The sequence below is a fragment of the Muntiacus reevesi genome, chromosome 19 (assembly GCF_963930625.1).
Source record: "Muntiacus reevesi chromosome 19, mMunRee1.1, whole genome shotgun sequence".
NCBI classification, from domain to species: domain Eukaryota; kingdom Metazoa; phylum Chordata; class Mammalia; order Artiodactyla; family Cervidae; genus Muntiacus; species Muntiacus reevesi.
This window is the reverse complement of record NC_089267.1, coordinates 49,515,094-49,534,499: the sequence shown is the minus strand read 5'-3', so window position 1 is coordinate 49,534,499 and position 19,406 is coordinate 49,515,094. Positions and strand designations below refer to the sequence as shown.

Here is a 19,406-nt window from a genome sequence, read left to right as displayed (position 1 = left end):
CATTTTTTTAAATTTCAAAATTTTCATTTGACAAACTGATTTTCAATCCATTGGCCATTTGGAGAACTGGTTTGGGGGCAGATTGATTTTCACTGAATATCTTAAGACAGTGGTTCTCAGATTCCGGTAAGCATCAGAGTCACTTGGATGGCCTGTTAGAACCCAGGTTACTGGTAGCCCGCCAGGCTCTTCTGTCCCTGGGATTCTCCAGGCACGAACACTGGAGTGGTTGCCATTTCCCTCTCCAATGCATGCATGCATGCTAAGTCGCATCAGTTGTGCCTGACTCTGTGCGACCCTATGGACAGCAGCCCACCAGGCTCCTCTGTCCACAGGATTCTCCAGGCACGAACACTGGAGTGGGTTGCCATTTCCTCCTCCAAGGTCTAGGTTGGAGCCCCATCAATTTATACTCTAAAGAGTTCCCGGGAGATGCTAATGTTGCTGACCCAGGGGCTCACTTTGAGACCCACTGGAATAGAGTGTGTGATGTGTGTCAGGTGTGAGGAAAGAGATGCGTCACTGAAATGAGGCAGGAGAAAAGGGCAGCGAAGTCAGGAAACAAGACACTACTCTCCGTGGAATGCTCCCATTTCAGCTTAGCTCTGGGCCCCGGATGGAGACTGTGAGTTCAGGGAGCGAGCCTGAGCCCGAGGCTCCCCCGGGGCACAGCTGTGGGGTCCGGTCTCTGTGTGTGAGGCACCCGGGGCCCGGTCTCTGTGTGTGCGGCGCGCGGGGCCCTTGTGAGTTCCTGTAAGCGGACGCCAGAGTGAGCCGCAGTGGCTTGTGCGAAGGACGCCTTGCAGAAGCGTTTCAGAAACCAAAATCCGTCCTTAGCTTGTTTCTTTCGTAGTTTCTCGAGGACTTCACTGTGTTCCCTTGCTTTTTCAGTCCCGTAACTGTCTTCCTTTCTCTCCCACCTCAGGCCATGTTCAGTCTTTGTATGGTGGAAAGTGGTGCTGACGAGGTGAATCTACGCGGTGTGACCAGTCTTGGCTTAAAGCAGGCCCTGGAGTTTGCATACACAGGACAGGTATGGTACCAGATGTCACCCAAGAGGCTTAACTTCACATGGCCAGAGGAGATTATCCTCGAGGAATGAGGTCTAGGTATTTTTCTTGTTATTCATGTCCATGTTAAAAAAAGTTTTGCCTCCACTTAATAACTAAAATAATAGAAAGGTAAGTAGAACACTTTGATTTTAAATATGACCCAGGAAACATAGTATTTTAACCTTAGCTCAGTGGCTTGCTGATATGATTTTTAAATATCCTAAGGGATTATTATTATGGGAAAGAGTTTGCAAGATAACTCAAATTTTCCTTGTTATCAGTTCACTGAAGCTCAGTGACTCAATCATGGCTTTATGGACCCAAAAGATCAAATTAAAGCTTTAAAGAGCTGTGTCTAACATCTTGGCACCCTATCCTCTGCATTTATTTCAGGGTCAGGGCCTCAAGTAATAGATTAGAATGTGATGGTTTAAAAGCCAAGGTTTGTTCAGCACTAAAATCATTAGAGGACCTACAGGGATCTCCAGAGAACATTCATTTTATCTCTTGCTTTTTAAATGAAAGAATAATAGTGACAACTAACATGTGTTAGTGTATGACTATCAGAGAAAATCAAAACAAAACTGCATAGGAACAATATGAGCATAGATCTGAAACTTCATCTTTCTTACCTAGTTACATGTTAGTGAAGCAACTAGTAGAACACACGAAACCTATCCTTATAGAATTTTTTTTAAATTGAGATGTAATTTTTTTAAGATTTATTTTTGACGTGGAGCATTTTAAAAGTCTTTGTTGAATCGGTTACAATATTGCTTTTGTTATTTATGTTCTGGTTTTTTGGCTACGGGGCATGTGGGATCTTAGCTTCCAGATCAGGAATCGAACCTGCAGTCCCTGCATTGGAAGGTGAAATTCTAACTACTAGACTGCCAGGGAAGTCCCAGTTGCGATGTAACTGACATATAACATTGTATTAGTTGCAGGTATACAACAGAATGATTTTCAGTATGTACAGCAGAATGATTTACAACAAAACGATTACTGTAATCAGTTTAGTTAATGTCTGTCACCACACAAAGTTGACAAATCTTTTGTGTGATGAGTGCTTTTAAAATCTCCTTTCATAGCAAGTTTTAGATATACAGCACAGTATTGTTAACTATAGTGGCCCTGTTGTACATTACATCCCAGGACTTATTCATCTTAAAACTTTTATATTTTATAAAAGTTTGTACCTTTGACCCCCCCTTCACCCATTTTGCCCACCCTCGTCACCCCCTACTTTCATTTGAGAGCTGCTCAGCTCCGTCAGATCAGATACTGAGCAGTTGTTTATCTCCTTTTACAGAGTTTTGTTCTTTCATTTCATTTCATCCAGCTTATGTTGAGAGTCTTCTGTGCTCAAATAAGGGCTCCTTCTCTTGGCAGGCTCGCGTCCTGGTGGGGAGAGCTGCATACATAATTCCCTGTCCTCACGGTGGTGGGAGGTGTAATAGGAGCAGAATACAGACACAGTGGGGACAAGAGGATGTGGTTAGATCGGTTCCTCAGTGCAAACCTTCGCAGAGAAGGTGGTATCCGGGCCTTGAAAAATGTTGGGAGTGGAGTTTCTGACTGGCGTTCTTTCTTCAGAGGCACATTAAGATATATGATACTGTTCATTCTCCTTTCCAGAACTGGTAGAATGTGAGATAGGGTTCGTAGAATAACTGGGGCAGCTCTGGCACCTGGAATGAAAACAGTAGGTAGAAAGGGCAAAAATTAGCCATCAGGTAGTGGGTACAGAGGAGGATACAGAGGAGATGGATCACGAATTCAGCATCGGCCCAGCCACATTTCACGCCTTGGGGAAGCAGATAGTGATTGTTCAGAGTTGTCAGAACGTGTTCTGGTGAGGTGAGTGAATAATGCGTTGTGTGCCGTTTGGCTCATAGATGTAAGACAGACCTCGGCTCTAGCTTGTGTCTCGTGTGCTTTTCTCTCCCCACACCTGAATCACAGCTGCACCTGCCTTTGCCTGTCTAAAGCACGCTTGATAACCCACAGCTCATACTTCACTGGTGACCAGTGGGGATACAACAGTAAATATTGTTTCTTTTATAAACCTGCCCAAATTAGTACTTTCTGTATTTAGATGCCTTAACAACAAAATGGCTTAAGCTTAAAGGCTATAGGGTGCAAAGCGTGTTTATATCACTGGCAAATGGCAGAGCATAAAAACTGCTGTGAATGCTGAGGTAAAACCCTCGAATGTTTAAGAGGCTGCCTTATTGTTTGCCTCGTTTTGTGGTTTCTTTCACAATGGTTAAGTTCACATATTATATGTATTGAATATATGTATAAACTTCTGTGTATATATGCATTTATATACTTATGTATTTCCTTACCCTGAAAGTCCCCTTTTCTTCCCCTGTTCATCTCTCCCCCTCTCCCCTTGACAACCAGTAACTGTCTCTATAGTTTTGTCTTCTGAAAAATGTCATATTCTTTTTGGAATCATACAGTATGTAGACTTTTCAGATTGGCCTCTTTCACTTAGCCATATGCATTTAAGTTTCCTCTGTGTCTTTTATGACTTGATAGATCATTTTTATTGCTGAGTACTATTGCATTGCATGGATATATGAAGGGCATCTTGGTTGCTTCCAGTTTTTGGTGATTATGATGAAGTTTTATATATACACACACACACACACACACACACATATGCACACATATACACACATGTATGTATATACAGAAATTGGAAATGACCCCAATGCTGGGAAGGATTGGGGGCAGGAGAAGGGGGAGACAGAGGATGAGATGGTTGGATGGCATCACCAACTCAATGGACAGGAGTTTGAGCAAGCTCTGGGAGATGGTGAAGGGACAGGGAAGCCTGGCGTGCTATCATCCCTGGGGTCACAAAGAATCGGACGTGACTTAGCGACTGAGCAACAATACACGGACACAGTGTGTTGTGTGTTTAGTGTACCTGTGGCACAAAGGACCTATGGCACTTGAGCTGAAGGTTAGGGCATTAGGGGAGCTGACTTTTGAAGGGTAGTGAAAGTTGCTGTCATGTCCGACTCTTTGCGACCCTATGGACTATATACAGTTCACGGAATTCTTCAGGCCAGAACACTGGAGCGGGTAGCCATTCCCTTTTCCAGGGGACTTTCCTAACCCAGGGATCGAACCCAGGTCTTCCGCATTGCAGGCGGATTCTTTACCAGCTGAGCTATAAGGGGAGCCCTTTGAAGGGTAAGGAGACTGCTAGGGAATAGGGAAGAAGTTTGCAGAGGAAAAAATGTGTGTGCGTGCGCACTTAAAAACGAAGTTCTAGGGGGAGACTTGGAGTTGCATTTATCCTGCCCAGTGACCCATTCTTGATGTTGCAGCCACACAGAGGGGGCAGTCCTGCAGCACGTCCAGCAGTAACTCAGCTTTTCAGATCGTGCGCTGAAGGGACAGGAAGTGGGCTGGCATTTCATGGAGCACCCTCTGCGAGAACAGGGGCACTGCCCCAGGCATTTCAGGTGCGCTGTGTGGCCTAATACCCCAGACAGCTCTGAGGGATTTAGTGCCCCTGATGTAAAGATGACAAGCCCTGGAAGGTGCAGTAAACGACTAAGATCAGTCTCCCAGGGCATATTGACCCAGTGACCCAAACCCCGTCCTCTTAATTTCAAATCCTCTTCATTTATTCTTAACCCTTTCTTAATGCTCTATGTCATTAAGAAAAGATTAAGTCATATTTCTTGTACCTTGATTGAGGAGGTGGGGAAATATTTGGACATTTTAGAAAGCGAGCTCTTTTTGATGGCTCTCCCGACCTGGGTGCTTTTCCAGGGCTGAGTTCATGAGGGCTCTGAGTTGTTGCATTTGTACTTTCTATGTGATTATTCTTTGCTGCAGAGCAGAAGTTGGTACAGTCTTTCTTGAACAACATCCATAGCAGTTTGGTTTCTTAAACACCAAAATGACTTTATGATGAATCTGTTTTCTGTTTGAAACATGAACATGCTGCTGCTGCTAGGTCACTTCAGTCGTGTCCGACTTTGTGCGACCCCATAGATGAAGGCAAAAAATGGAATTGTAGTATACTTGGGAAATGCAGAAAAGCTTTGTCTTACTCGAGAAATGAAATGAACATTAAGCAAAGAGTTTAGAATAAAAACATGAATAAAAGCATGGTTCTTCAATTTCTTATTTGTAATTTACTATTGTGGACATTTGCTGAAAGATGCTCTTCAGCCATATGTATGTGGATTTGTAAAAATCTGAGTTAACATTTACATTATCTACCTAAGCTATTCCTACTGATAGTTGATTATACCTTCAGTCTGCTGTAGTAGGCATAGTATAAAATGTTAAGTATTTTAAGTGCCTGAAAATCATTCCTGCCTTGGGAAGGAAATTGAAAGTATAGAGTGGGCGTGATGAATGAGTACCACCGTGTAACAAGGGGTGTGTGTGTGTTCCTCCTACACACTGTTCTAAAGCATAGCCTTCTTAAAATTGGTCACAGGTATCACCCAGGAAATTTTAAAGAAAAATCAAATTGTCCTCCTAATGCTAATACATCCTTTTCTTCTCAGGGAGCACACACTCCGGCTTCACGCACATTAGAGGCGCACCTTCCTGGGGGAAGACGCTGCTTGGGTCACGGCCCGCGCGGAGCCCCGCTACCTGGCAGGGCTCGTGGGTGACCTTGCACAGCCACACACAGCGGAGCTGGCCATGAGCAGGGGAGCCAGGCTGCACGTCCTGTTCTGGGCTGGCTCCAGGAGCTAGCGTAAAAGCAAAGGGTGTGATGCAAAAGTGTCACTGGGCGGATCTGCCAGAGGGAGGCAAAGGCAAAGGGAACCCGAGAAAATGCCACCTTTCACTCACCGGTGAGCAAGGGAATCCTGTTCCCCTGCTGTCCCTCAATCTCCTTGCTTTCCAACTCTGGCCAGGAATACATCCATATTGCAGCCCAGTCCTCATAGAAGAGACATGAAAAGGAAGGGGAAAAAACTGTCTAGGGATGGGAGGAGGGAAGGAGGCTCAGGAGTGAAGGGATATATATATATATAATTATAACTGGATTCACAGTACAGTTGTTCTGTAATACTGACTATTGTACCACAGAAACCAACACAAAATTATAAAGCAAAATATATATATAAAGCAGCGTTCCACTGCTTAAAAGATAAATAAAACTTTTTTAAAAAAAGAAAGAGATTGGGATTGACATGCACACTACTATATATAAAACAGATAACCAGCAAGGCCCCACTGTATAGCACGGGGAACTCTGGTGAGTACTTTGTGATGACACATATGGGAAAAAAATCTAAAAAAGAGTGGATATATTTATATGTATAACTAATTCACTTTGTTATACAGCAGAAACTAACACAAGATTTTAAACCAACTACACTTCAATAAAAATTTTTTTTAAAAGAAGGATTCTAATGGAGATGATGCCTGCCTCAGATGATGCCTCAGAAAACCCAGCCAGTCAGTGAGGAGCAGCTAACACCTAACACTTACCCTTTCATAAGGATATGAGCACTGCTCAGCAAGTGTTAAGTGAAAAAAAGTGAAAGTGTTAGTAACTCAGTTGTGTCCAACTCTTTGTGACCCCATGGATTATAGCCCACGAGGTTCCCCTGTACGTGAGATTTTCCAGGCAAGAATACTGGAGTAGGTGGTTATTCCCTTCTCCAGGGGATCTTCCTAACCCAGGGATCAGACCCAGGTTTCTGCATTGCAGGCAGATTCTTTGCTGTCTGAGCCACTAGCTCAGCAAGTGGAAGAACATGCAATCCTAAAGGTCTTTGATTATGCCTCTTGGAATTTGAGTAGGGACCAAAAATGAAAGCAAATAGGACTGAGAACTACAATAAAGTTTGCTTTGTTAACACTCTGGCTGCCATGATGTTAAGGACGAAAGACTATATGCCAAGTGCTGTGATAGAGTGCAAATTGCTCAGTCGTGTCCAACTCTGCGTCCCCACGGACTATACGGTCCATGGGATTCTCCAGGCCAGAATACTGGAGTGGGTAGCTATTCCCTTCTCCAGGGGATCTTCCCAACCCAGGGATCAAACCCAGGTCTCCTGCATTGCAGGCGGATTCTTCACCAGCTGAGCTATCAGGGACTAAATGCCTTCCATGTAGTAGAGCAAGGGGTTCAAGCTCGTTAGCCTCCTCTGAACTCTCCTGAGAGCTCTCTGTTCTGAGTGTTCTGTCCCTTGCTGCCTGACGGAGCATTTCCAGAAACCCAGTAAAGAGAGGCTGTGCACTCAATGACAGGTTTGTAGTCCCCTCTGAATTTCCCAGCGTACCCCTCTAGGTACGGCTAGCTTTGTCAGCCATGAACCAGGCGCATCGTTTCTGGGCAGATGAAAAGGATTCTTTGATATCTGTTGTTGCCTTGCTTTTCTTTTCATAGCCAGTAGCTGCAGCCTCTGGTTCCTCAGCATCATGGAAGAACCTGTCTCTGTGGGGGCACACATCCTGATTACCGTTCTCTGGTGCAGAGAATGCTTTAGTCGACTCTTCACAAGGATATTTTGTATAACTGTTAATGTTAATATTTTGAACTCTTTGGAAATCTAGAAAAGTATGACACTCTGTGAAGTGAGGAAGACTTTTTTTTTTTTTTTTTTTTTTTAGCTATAACTGTGCTCATGTAATTAGGAATTGAAAACTAGAAGACATAGCTCCTTAATTTTCTTGCTCTTGTGTAGTCCAGGTTTTCTTCCTGATTCTCATTTGTTTATCTAATGTGTTCACATGACTTTTTTTATAGCCCTGATAAGCCAGACACTATAGCCTTATTTTGATGATCGTTGAAAGTGTATTTATTCTCTGCAATGGAATACTTTTCTCTGGAGACCTCAGCATCAGGCCTGGTAGCAGAGTGACAGGAATCTTAATCGGAACTGCCTTCTCGTAAACCATTCCTTCAGGAAAAGATGTATCACTTTACATGAGAAAAAGTCCCCATCAGATTTACTTATTATAAACATAACCTGGTGGAGCTAAATGTTACTAGCACATGGAAAAAATCTGGGAGAAATATTTTTTAAATGCTTCTCTTAGGAGTAGCATTAGAACCATTCAATGGTTTAAATATTTTAGCTGCAAAATTCTTTCTTCACCTGGCAGTACCTGCAGAAGCCTGGCAAGTAAGAGGCCCCCAGGGTATGCACCCTGTGCCCTGGGCTCCAGGACACACAGTCTACAATCCACAGTCTAAGGAAGAATATTTTGAATTGTACAGAAAGTGATTATTTTCTTCTTACCTTATTTCTTGTCAGAGTTGTGCCAGAGTCCATAACTGGATTGTTGACATAGAAAAGTTTGAGAAGAGTGAAATGAAGGGGAAAAGTTTGAATTCCATCAGTGAGTTTTCATGTTCTTGGATCCTTTGAAACTCTATATTATTGCCTTTAAAGAGATTTTCTTTTTTTTTTAATCAGTGGATTATTGAAACAAACGAGCAGATGTGTCTGCTTAATGTTTCGGGGTGAGGATGTTACAGGTTCCCATGCATGGTTTCCTAGAAAGTGTCAACCAGCTTGACAGACAGGAACCACCATATGCCAAATGAAATTTTTATGGCGTCTCAGGATGTCAAGTAAAACGATAAATACTTGTTGTGGTTTGGTAGTCAAAACTATAAAGACAGGTTGGGGACCTAAACATTTATTGTGGAAAACTGAGAAGAGAGATTTTAAAAGTTCCGATCCTGGCTGACCCCAGAAGCTTACTTTTCTCAGCTGAGGACCCAACAACAGTGTCAGTAGATCCAAAGTCTGTCTGTTCCTTATGATTGACAGCGATTCAAAGCGAAGGTCTGTTGGGAGTGCCGCTACCTGTAGAGCAGGGTCAGTTCTAACTGACAATCTGCCTGTGCCAGCCTGTTAACCCTTTCAGTTCAGTTCAGTCACTCAGTCGTGTCTGACTCTTTGCGATCCCCTGGACTGCAGCACGCCAGGCCTCCCTGTCCATCACCAACCCCCGGAGTTTACTCAGACTCATGTATTGACTCATATCCCTTTATCCCTCGTGAAATCACTGTGTGTGTCTGCTCAGAGAAGACTCAGGCTGTGGTTTGTACTGCAGGCATTACAGAGCCATCTGCTCAGCATAGCAGTGTCTAAAATGTTGCAGAGTGAGGAAGTCTAACTGTGGCCACACTTCTGAGGTCAGCTTTCCAATTTGGTAATAAAACTGATTATTTTGATTTTAAAAAAGGTATTTCCTGGCTTTTTCTTTACAATTTGTAAATTTAGGATTTCTTAGTTGTCTGATCGTCACTCTGCAGAAACAGAATGGCCCCCTCATTCACTCTGCGTTTGTTGCAGTGTTGAGACTGATAACAGCACGCATGGACCAAGAGGATAGGAAAGGGTTTGTCACTCACATAGCGAGACTTTCGGGGCCAAAAGGGTGGGTTCCAGTAGGTCCAAATATGTCCTCAGAGAGCAAGTAGGGGTGATCCATCAGCGTTGGTGTTTATTGTGGTTAGGAGGTGGGGCTGGAGGATTCTCCGTGTAGCCAGAGGCTTGTGTGGTCTGAACTTTCCACCAGCATCAGGGGAGAGAGACCTCAGACTTTTCCTGTGTTTTCCCCCAGGTGTGGAGCAGGCAGGGAAGAGGGAGTGGTGGGGCTTGAGAGCTGTCACCAGTGGAGACGGACTCCATTGCGTTAGTGTAGCATTTTGCTTGAGTGATGGTCACATTTTAGGCACAGACATTTTCCTTTGGCACACTGTGGAACTCAGTCACTTATTGAAAGCAAAATGTGTTTGAACAGTATGCTTACAGCATTGATAATCTTTCTTGGCGGAAGTTCTGTGCTGCGGGACCCCTTGTGGACCAAGGTGCTTGAGCTCGTGCATAGACGTGCAACGGATGGCGCTCAGAGGGCCTCTGGATCTCTGAGACCATATCAGATGGCAAGGGTGAGTGTGGCCCCTCTCGGTTCTAACCTTGTCTTCATTACACAAAACTTCATTTAAATGAGCTGGATTTGTTCCTTGGGTCCTCCTCTCTCCCTCCCAGCGCCGCCCTACTGCCAGGATGGGGACTAGAAAGAGAAGTGTCTTCTGTGTGCTCTTGATAATGGCTTTATTGTCTCCAGTGGAGCAATAAACAATCATTTCTTTTCTATTTGATGTCCTCCAAAGTAGAAAAAAATAATATTCAGTAACTCAAAAGAGTAGGTCAGCCCCTTTAAGCTAACTCAGGGTGGATTTTGCACTTCTGTGCACTTGTTTCTCTCTGTTTTGGCAGAAAGTCCCATTGCTAGACACTTTTCATTTCATCATGTCCATCTGAATTTTTCCTTGGCTATGGCAGATGAGCAGCAACTCCTGTTCGGAGTATTTCTAAGCAGACATCATTGCAGCTGTGTTCTTTCTTGATGATTGGAATTGCTAAAGTTTGGCTGTACTCAGAATCATTCCCTAAGGAAATTGTGACCTTTCCTTTAGGTGTCTCATGAAATCATCTCCGTGTAGAGAGAGCTTACCAGTTTATTTAGCGGAGATTCTTGATTAGCTCTTTAGTTACCATAAGATGATGTCAGCCTATTGATAGCTCTTTAAAGGATATGAACTTTTCCACCTATTTAGCAAAAGAGAATAATTACACTCCAGCCTCAGCCTGTTTGCTAGAAAGCTCTCACTAAAAGTTGACTGGAAGGAATTATACATACAATGAATTCTCAGAAGATACGCAGCCTGCCAGTCTGACTTGGTGATTCTCAACCTCATCTGTGAAGCCTTAATATATAAACAGGCCAACTTTACTATCCTGAAATGAAATTCCTAATAATGTAACTTACCCATGCAAATGACTCTAAACACTCGTAAGAATATCTTGCGTGTGTGTTAGTCACTCAGTCATGTCTGACTCTTTGCAACCCCATGGAGTGTAGCCTATGGCCCATCCATGGAACTCTGTAGGCAAGAATACTGGACTGGGTTGCCATTTACTGCTTCAGGGATCTTCCTGACCCAGGGATCGAACCTGGGTCTTCTGCATTGCAGGCAGATTCTTTACCATCTGAGCCACCAGGGAAGCCAAGAATATCTTAACCATATATAAATAACAAGCAGAAGGAAAGACAGTATATTGAAAATAATGTGTAGTTCAGTATGTAGAGGTTGCACGCACACACATGTCCAGCAGAGCACTCAGATATGCAGGGTTGAGGGCGGTTCTTTGCATTTGGCGGCTGTCCTGTGCTTTGCCTGGCTACTGTCAGTAAAGGCCAGTAATATCCCCCTTCCCGGGACAACCAAAAATATCTGTATGCATTTCCACATTGCTCCCTACAAGGCTGTACTGCCTGCTTTAAGAGCCACTGCTCATCTCCTCTAAATCTTATGTCTAGATCAAGATATCAAGGGAGAAGATCAGAAAACTACATCTGAATTTTGAAGAATCTCTTTATGAACTTTTACTTTTTATGTAAAGTTTACAAAATACACTTACATTTTTGTTAAAAGTATCACCAGGTAGGTCATTTAATGATAGTCATAATGTCTGAAGGAAATCTTCCATTAGATGTCAGGGCCTGGAGAATCTAGAGTTCGTTTCAGTATTTTCATCTTTTTATCTTGTATTAGGCTACATTTTCTTTTTTGATTTTAATGCTAGGAGGCTTAGAGCCATATTTGCAGGCCATTACTAATAGTTATGAAGATGTGTGTATACGTATCTCCTCTCAACTTCATTTGTTTCCTGTTTTCTCCTGGCTCGAATTATGTTTCCAGTTTTTAAATGCTTGTGTGGATGCCTCAGATCCTTCTGGAAATGAGTACATGTAAATAAGAAAAGTGAACGAAAATATTTAGGAGCTCTATCTGAAAATTTTTGGACTCCCAGGGGGTACTTTAATGTTATTTAGGCATGAATAACATGATGTTACATTCTATTAGTTCTGCCTCCAAAAATGAAGTGTCCCCAGAATCCCAGGTTGTTCCACAAATAAGCCATTCTACTTGCTTCCTAAATTTTTTCCACCCCTATTTTCAGAACTAAAATTAAGAAGTGTGCTAATTTTGTAAAGATAAATTACTATTTTTCATCTTTTGAAAATGAAAAAAATCACCCAGATGTTTATACAAATATAAAGAATGAAAGTGAAAAACCATATTCACTCAAATTCTCACTAACATACTGTATGTTATTTTTCTGTTTTTTTCTCCTGGCCTTTCCCCATCTCCTGAGTAATTTAATATAGATTTTTTTTGTGATTATAATTTAATGTCTTTTCTGGAATTAGATAAAAGTACATTTATCCACAAATTCATAGTATATGCTCCTTTATTGTAATACAGGTTTGCTTTTTACAGATTTGGAAATTTGTAGACCTGGAATTACTTGATCAAGAAAAACATATTTTTTGTGAGAGTACCTTCGGAAGTTTTGCAACAGTTGCTGTTGGACAGTGAATTTTATAAACTTCTTGTCTTAAAAAAGAATTCTTGAGCCCTCTGCTGGAAACGTTTAGTATTTCTGTTGAGTTAGTAATGGAGTTTTATAATTCTAAATGTAAGATTTTTTAAAAGAAAACAACCTGATAGCAAAAATATGTGGGCCTTGTGGTTAATTTCAAGATAAAAACATAAGTAGCCAAACAAAGCTTTTGAGATTTATACTGCAAGTTGATGTTCCATTTGAGTGGAATAATCATGCAAACATTTCAAATGAAGAGCTAATTCAAATACACTGAATGTTCTAAGTTAATTTGTGAATACTTTATTTTCTTTGTATCCTTTATAAAAAACCATTTATAGTTTATTCTCAAATTGAGATCCATTAATTCAGCAAATGGTTAATGAGCACCTACTATGTGTTAAGGACTCACGAGACATTAGGGTTGCATTGATGGAAGTAATGCCATGAATGCTTTCTCAGGGTGGGCTGAACAATGAAATGACAGATCAACACACCATTGCATTTATTGGAAATGGATTACCATGGGCCTGAATTATTCATGTATGGAGCATGTTGAAGTATCTGAGAATGTTCAGTGCTCCAAAAGTTAACACTAATTCAGATAGGAGAATGAATAATTGAGTTGGAGTACTTTATGGAGTACTCCAACCAGTCCATCCTAAAGGAGATCAGTCCTGGCTGTTCATTGGAAGGACTGATGCTGAAGCTGAAACTCCTATACTTCGGCCGCCTCATGAGAAGAGTTGACTCATTGGAAAAGACCCTGATGCTGGGAGGGATTGGGGGCAGGTGGAGAAGGGGACGACAGAGAATGAGATGGCTGGATGGCATCACCGACTTGATGGACATGAGTTTGAGTAAACTCCGGGAGCTGGTGATGGACAGAGAGGCCTGGCGTGCTACGGTTCATGGGGTCGCAAAGAGTCGGACACGACTGAGTGACTGAACTGAACTGAACTTGCAGTTAACTTTGCAGGGAGAAAAGGCAGCCATTTGACACATAGTCATTGAATAGATGCAGATCTTGAACAATTAAATTGTAACCATGCATCCTTATGGTATTATATGTGTATCAGGGTAGTAACAGTTTGGAACAACCCAAAGAATATAGTCACTGACCTAGAGGGACGCAAGCATGATTCCAGCCTGTGGCAACTTTAGAGAATTGTTGACTGATTTCCACTGTAAGTATCAATGCTGCTGACTGTTGCTGGAAAAAGTTACCATTTTCACTTCAAATTCAGATTCCCAAATCTCAGTTGGATGCTCACCCTAGCCAGGCAGTGTTAATTTGTTTCGCTAGTAAATTTGCTTTCCTCCTCTTCCTGCCAAGTTTTTCATTTCTTCTCCTTTTTTCAAACCCTGTCACCCTCTCATTACCCTGCCCTGGTACACATACTGCAAGGGAAACTCATCTTCCATTGAGAAACATGCAGACAGGAAATACATCTTTTCACTATCCCCAAACTTCCCACATTCTGTGTCTTCCCATCTTTTATGCTGGAAGAGACATCCTTGCTTTGTGAGAGGCTAATCTCTCCACTTAAGCTCTGGATCCTCCTTCCTCTTAATGCTCTCAGACATCATTCCTAAATCCTCATGTCTGTCTCGTCTGTCATCAGTTTCTCCTCCACAGGCGTATTCCCACCAGTGTAAAAACATGCTTTATTCTTCATCTTTCAAAATTCCCTTTCTTGTTTTTCGCTTCTTCCTCAACTATCATTTATTTCTCTGCTTTCCTTCACAGCAGAACTTATGAAAAGAGTTGCATAAACTTACTCACTCTTTCTCATTTTTACTCCCTGTTCCATTTATCAGGTCTGGAAGTTTCCATCTTCAGCATCCCACTGAAACTGATCTGATAGTCACAGATGTTGGTGGACTGGTTCATAGGTCCTCTCAGCTGCATTCAACACAGTCAGTCTGCCTCTGCATTGAAGCCGTTTTGTGAAGACACCACACTCTGTGGGTTCTTATTCTTATTCCCCCCAGCTCTCCTCCCCATCATTCCTTTTCAAGTGTCTTTGCTTGCTCCTCCTTCCATAGGCTCTGAGTTCCTCATGTGTCAAAACCCTCCTGTTTATGTCTTACCCACTCCCTCAACACTATCATCCAGACCCATGTTATTTGGTACAACGTTATGTTCTTGACTGCTAGTTCCCACGTGCACTCCAGACTAGAGATCAGCAAGGTTTTTCTGTGAGGGTTCAAATAAGAAATAATTCAGCTTTTGCAGGCCATATCCAACTCTGTTGCAACTATTCAACTCTACTGTTATGGAATGAAAACAGCCAGAGACAGATAGGTAAATAGATGAGCCTGGCTATGCTCCAATAAAACTATTTATGGATGTTGAAATTTGATTTTTCATATTTTTTTTTACATTTGTTATTCAGTCACTCAGTTGTGTCTTTGTGACTCTTTGTGACCTCATGGACTGCAGCACACCAGGCTTCCCTGTCCATCACCATCTCCTGGAGCTTGCTCAGACACATGCTCATTGGGTCAGTGATGCCATCCAACCATCTTGTCCTCTGTCATCCCCTTCTCCTCCTGCCTTCAGTCTTTCCCAGCATCAGGGTCTTTTCCAGTGAGTCAGCCCTTTGCATCAGGTGGTCAAAGTAATGGAGCTTCAGCATCAGTCCTTAAAATGAGTATTCAGGTCCGATTTCCTTTAGGATGGACTGCTTTGATCTCCTTTTAGTCCAAGGGACTCTCAAGAGTTTTCTCCAACATCACAAGTCAAAAGCATCAATTTTCGGCGCTCAACCTTCTTTATAGTCCAACGCTCACATCTGACTACTGGAAAGACTAGATAGACCTTTGTCAGCAGTGTCTCTGCTTTTTAATATGCTGTCTAGGTTTGTCATAGCTTTTCTTCCAAGGAGCAAGCGTCTTTTAATTTCATGGCTGCCGTCACCATCTGCAGTGATTTTAGAGCCCAAGAAAATAAAATCCGTCAGTGTTTCCATTGTTTCCCCATCTGTTTGCCATGAAGTGATGGGACCAGATGCCATGGTCTTTGTTTTTTGAATGTTGAGTTTTAAGCCAACTTTTTCACTCTCCTCTTTCACTTTCATGAAGAGGTTCTTTAGTTCCTTTTTTGCTTTCTGCCGTAAGGGCGGTGTCATCTGCATATCTGAGGTTATTGATATTTCTCCCGGGAATCTTGTATCCAACTTGTGCTTCATCCAGTCCAGTATTTCTCATGATGTACTCTGCATATGTTAAATAAGCAGGGTGACAACATATGGCCTTGACATATTCCTTTCCTAATTTGGAATCAGTCTGTTGTTCCATGTCTGGTTCTAACTGTTGCTTCTTGACCTGCATACAGGTTTTTCAGGAGGCAGAAAAGGTGGTCTGGTATACCCATCTCTTTAAGAATTTTCAAGTTTGTTGTGATCCATACAGTGAAAGGCTTTAGTGTAGTCAATGAAACAGTAGATGTTTTTCTGGAATTCTCCTGCTTTTTCTGTGATCCATTGGGCTTCCCTGGTGGCTCAGATGGTAAAGCGTCTGCCTGCAATGTGGGAGACCCAAGAGGCTAAAGAGCCTCTTGATGAAAGTGAAAGAGGAGAGTGAAAAAATTGGCTTAAAACTCAACATTCAGAAAACTGAGATCATGGCATCCGGTCCCATCACTTCATGGCAAATAGATGGGGAAACAGTGGAAACAGTGACAGACTGTATTTTTCGGGGCTTCAAAATCACTGCAGATGGTAGCTGCAGCCATGAAATTAAAAGACGCTTGCTCCTTGGAAGAAAAGTTATGACCAACCTGGACAGTATATTAAAAAGCAGAGACATTACTTTGCCAGCAAAGGTCTGTCTAGTCAAAGCTATCAGAGAAGGCGATAGCACCCCAACTCCAGTACTCTTGCCTGGAAACTCCCATGGACAGAGGAGCCTGGTAGGCTGCAGTGCCTGGGGTTGTGAAGAGTTGGACATGACTGAGCGACTTAACTTTCACTTTTCACTTTCATGCATTGGAGAAGGAGATGGCAGCCCACTCCAGTGTTCTTGCCTGGAGAATCCCAGGGATGGGGGAGCCTGGTGTGCTGCTGTCTATGGAGTTGTACAGAGTTGGACATGACTGAAGCGACTTAGCAGCAGCAGCAGCAGCAGTCAAAGCTATGGTTTTTCCCGTAGTCATGAATGAATGTGAGAGTTGGACTATAAAGAAAGCTGAGTGTCGAAGAATTGATGCTTTTGAACTGTGGTGTTGGAGAAGACTTTTGAGAGTCCCTTGGATTGCAAGCAGATCCAACCAGTCCATCCTAAAGGAGATCAGTCCTGAATATTCATTGGAAGGACTGATACTGAAACTTTGGCCACCTGATGTAAAGAACTGACTCATTTGAAAAGACCCTGATGCTTGTGAAGATTGAATGTGGGAGGAGACGGAGCATGAGATGGTTGGATCGCATCACTGACTCGATGGACATGAGTCTGCACAAGCTCTGGGAGTTGGTGATGGACAGGGAAGCCTGGCATGCTGCAGTCCATGGGGTCGCAAAAAGTCAGACACAGCTGAGCAACTGAACTGAACTGAACTGATGTAGATAATAAAAAGATTAGTGGTTGTCAGGGGCTCGGGGGAGGTATGGATGAGTAAGGCAGAGCACAGAGGATTTTGGGGGCAGTGAAAATACTCTGTACTCACTCCTGATGTTCATCTAAACCCCAAGCCAAAAGTGAAGCCTAATATGAATTGTGGAGTTCAGGTGCTAATACTGTGTTGGTGTGGGTTCAGTGATTGTAACAAACGTACCATCCTGGTGGGAACTGTTTGTAATGGGGGAGATTATGCATGTGCAGGATTAGGGAGTATATGGGACTCTGCTTTCTGCTCAATTTGTTGTGGACCTAAGAGTGCTCTAAAGGATGAAGTTTATTAATGAAAAAAATAAAATTTAAAAAACGCAAGTAAAATTTTTGTCTTAAACCGTTTTTTTCTTAGCTCACAGGCCATATGAAAAGTATGTGAAAGAAAAATTTGGTCTGGGACTTACAGTTTGATAACTATACTCATATATTTCTGACTACTTGATATCTCTATTTGGATGACCAATAGCCATCCAGTAAGCCACACATTTAACATAGCTCCAAAGTGGAACTTTTGATATTTCCTTCAAATCTGTTTCTTCCTTTGTTTTTACTCTTGCCAGTTGATGGTACCTCAGTCTATCCTAGTGGCCAAAGCCTAGATTCTAAGTACTGTACAATGAGGAAGCTTGTTTGTCTTGCTCATGTTCATACCCAGGTGCCTAGAAAGGTGCCTAGACAGTGTAGCACTCAGAAAAGATTTTTCTGTTTGAATGGGTGAATTTCTCTGCCTTCAGTTTCTGCATTTGCCTTATGGGGTTAATATTTACCTTGCAGGAGTGAGGAGTGGGGAACAGTATAAGAAAGAGAGATAACATGTATGAAATTACCTCCCATGACACCTGGTCTGTAGTAGGCAATGTAAACATTAAAAATAGAAGTCATCATTTGTGAAGTAATTATTTTCTGTTCATGGAATTAACAACAGTAACAATAGCACCTATATTTTTTACCCTGTGAAACATGCCAGGGATTGTTCTAAAATTTTTACCAGGGTTATTCCATTTCATCCTTATATGAAGACTTTACAAAAGTAGGTCGTAGTCATCCCCCTTTTTAAAAATTTAGTGATGCTAAAAGCAAACATGTCAGTAACTTGCCCATGTGGCTCCGGTGGCTCCTGAAGCCATCCTTTTACTCCCATTTCTTATGAAGCAAATACAAGGACGTCCCCAAAGGAACATGGAGCTGAAGATCAGTGAGGTGTTTCTTCACGTGAAAAGTTATTCTATAGGGACTTCACTGGTGGTCTGGTGGTTAAGAATCTGCCTTGCAGTGCAAGGAACACCAGTTCGATCCCTGGTCTGGAAAGATCCCACGTGCCAGGGAGCAACTGAGCCCGAGCTCTAGAGCCCACATGCTGCAACTACTGAAGCTGTGTGCCTGGAGCCCTTGCTCCACAACAGAGGAGCCACTGCAGTGAGAAGCCCTTGCAGAGAGTAGCCCCTGCTTGCCACAACTAGAGAAAGCGCGAGTACAGCAATGAAGACCCACCATAGCCATAAATAAATAAATCTTAAAAAAAAAAAAAAGTTATTCTACAGCTTCCTTCAGTGACGTGAGGCGTTCCCAGCCAGGTGCTCCGGCAGCATCCTTTGCCCAGGCCGTCATAGCCTGAAGCATAGTGTTTTAAAGTAATGTTCTTTTTCCTTTGGCCATACAAGCATTATAAGAAACTAGCTCTGTATGGAAAAGCTCAGATTCATTCATAAAGCTTAATGGAATGAAACCTCCCGTGTTCATCACACTTGAAAGAGCACTGGTTATAAAAGTGAATCTTAATAATTAATTTGGCATTTCTTATAGCCTGTAATGACCTTCATGTTTCATTATATTTAATTGCTGGGACTGCTTCTTTCTCTTGGAATTAAAAAACTCTTAAAAATTTGTTCTGCCTTTTGAAATAATTAAGCCATATTTTTAAAGTAATGTAAGTATATATAATTCATCTTTACATCTTTTTAAATAATATATTTTGTTAATTTAAACACAATGAAGAAAACTGTTGGAAGTGGCTATCTGACAGAATTATTGATCTTAGAGCTTTGAAATACCAGAACTATGAAAATGGAAAAGGGGGACAAAAGAAAATGAGGCTTGCTCATGCAATCTGAGGGGACCAAGTTTTTTGTGTGAAGGATTATTTCACAGCTTCATTGAAATGAAGCACCTCCAGCCAAGTGCTCCTATAGCACCCCTGTGCCCGCTACCATCTTAGCAGCTTAGTAATTCCATCTGACTCCTTTTTTCTCTCTACTTGAGCACCTAGCTCGAGGATTTAATCCATCACCCTTTCACGTGTCCTAAAATAGGAAAGGAAGAATAAGGA

The 19,406-nt window shown here is 42.3% G+C and overlaps 1 protein-coding gene across 2 annotated transcripts in view; it reads left to right on the top strand.

The window, feature by feature from the left end:
* The window catches only part of KLHL32 (kelch like family member 32), a 216,712-nt gene that overhangs the window by 93,416 nt on the left and 103,890 nt on the right, over positions 1-19,406 (top strand). For both annotated transcript variants that reach the window (XM_065911353.1, XM_065911352.1), the window contains exon 4: positions 926-1,033. In XM_065911353.1, the coding sequence (XP_065767425.1) occupies positions 926-1,033 (108 nt within the window). The remainder of the gene's footprint in view (positions 1-925; positions 1,034-19,406) is intronic.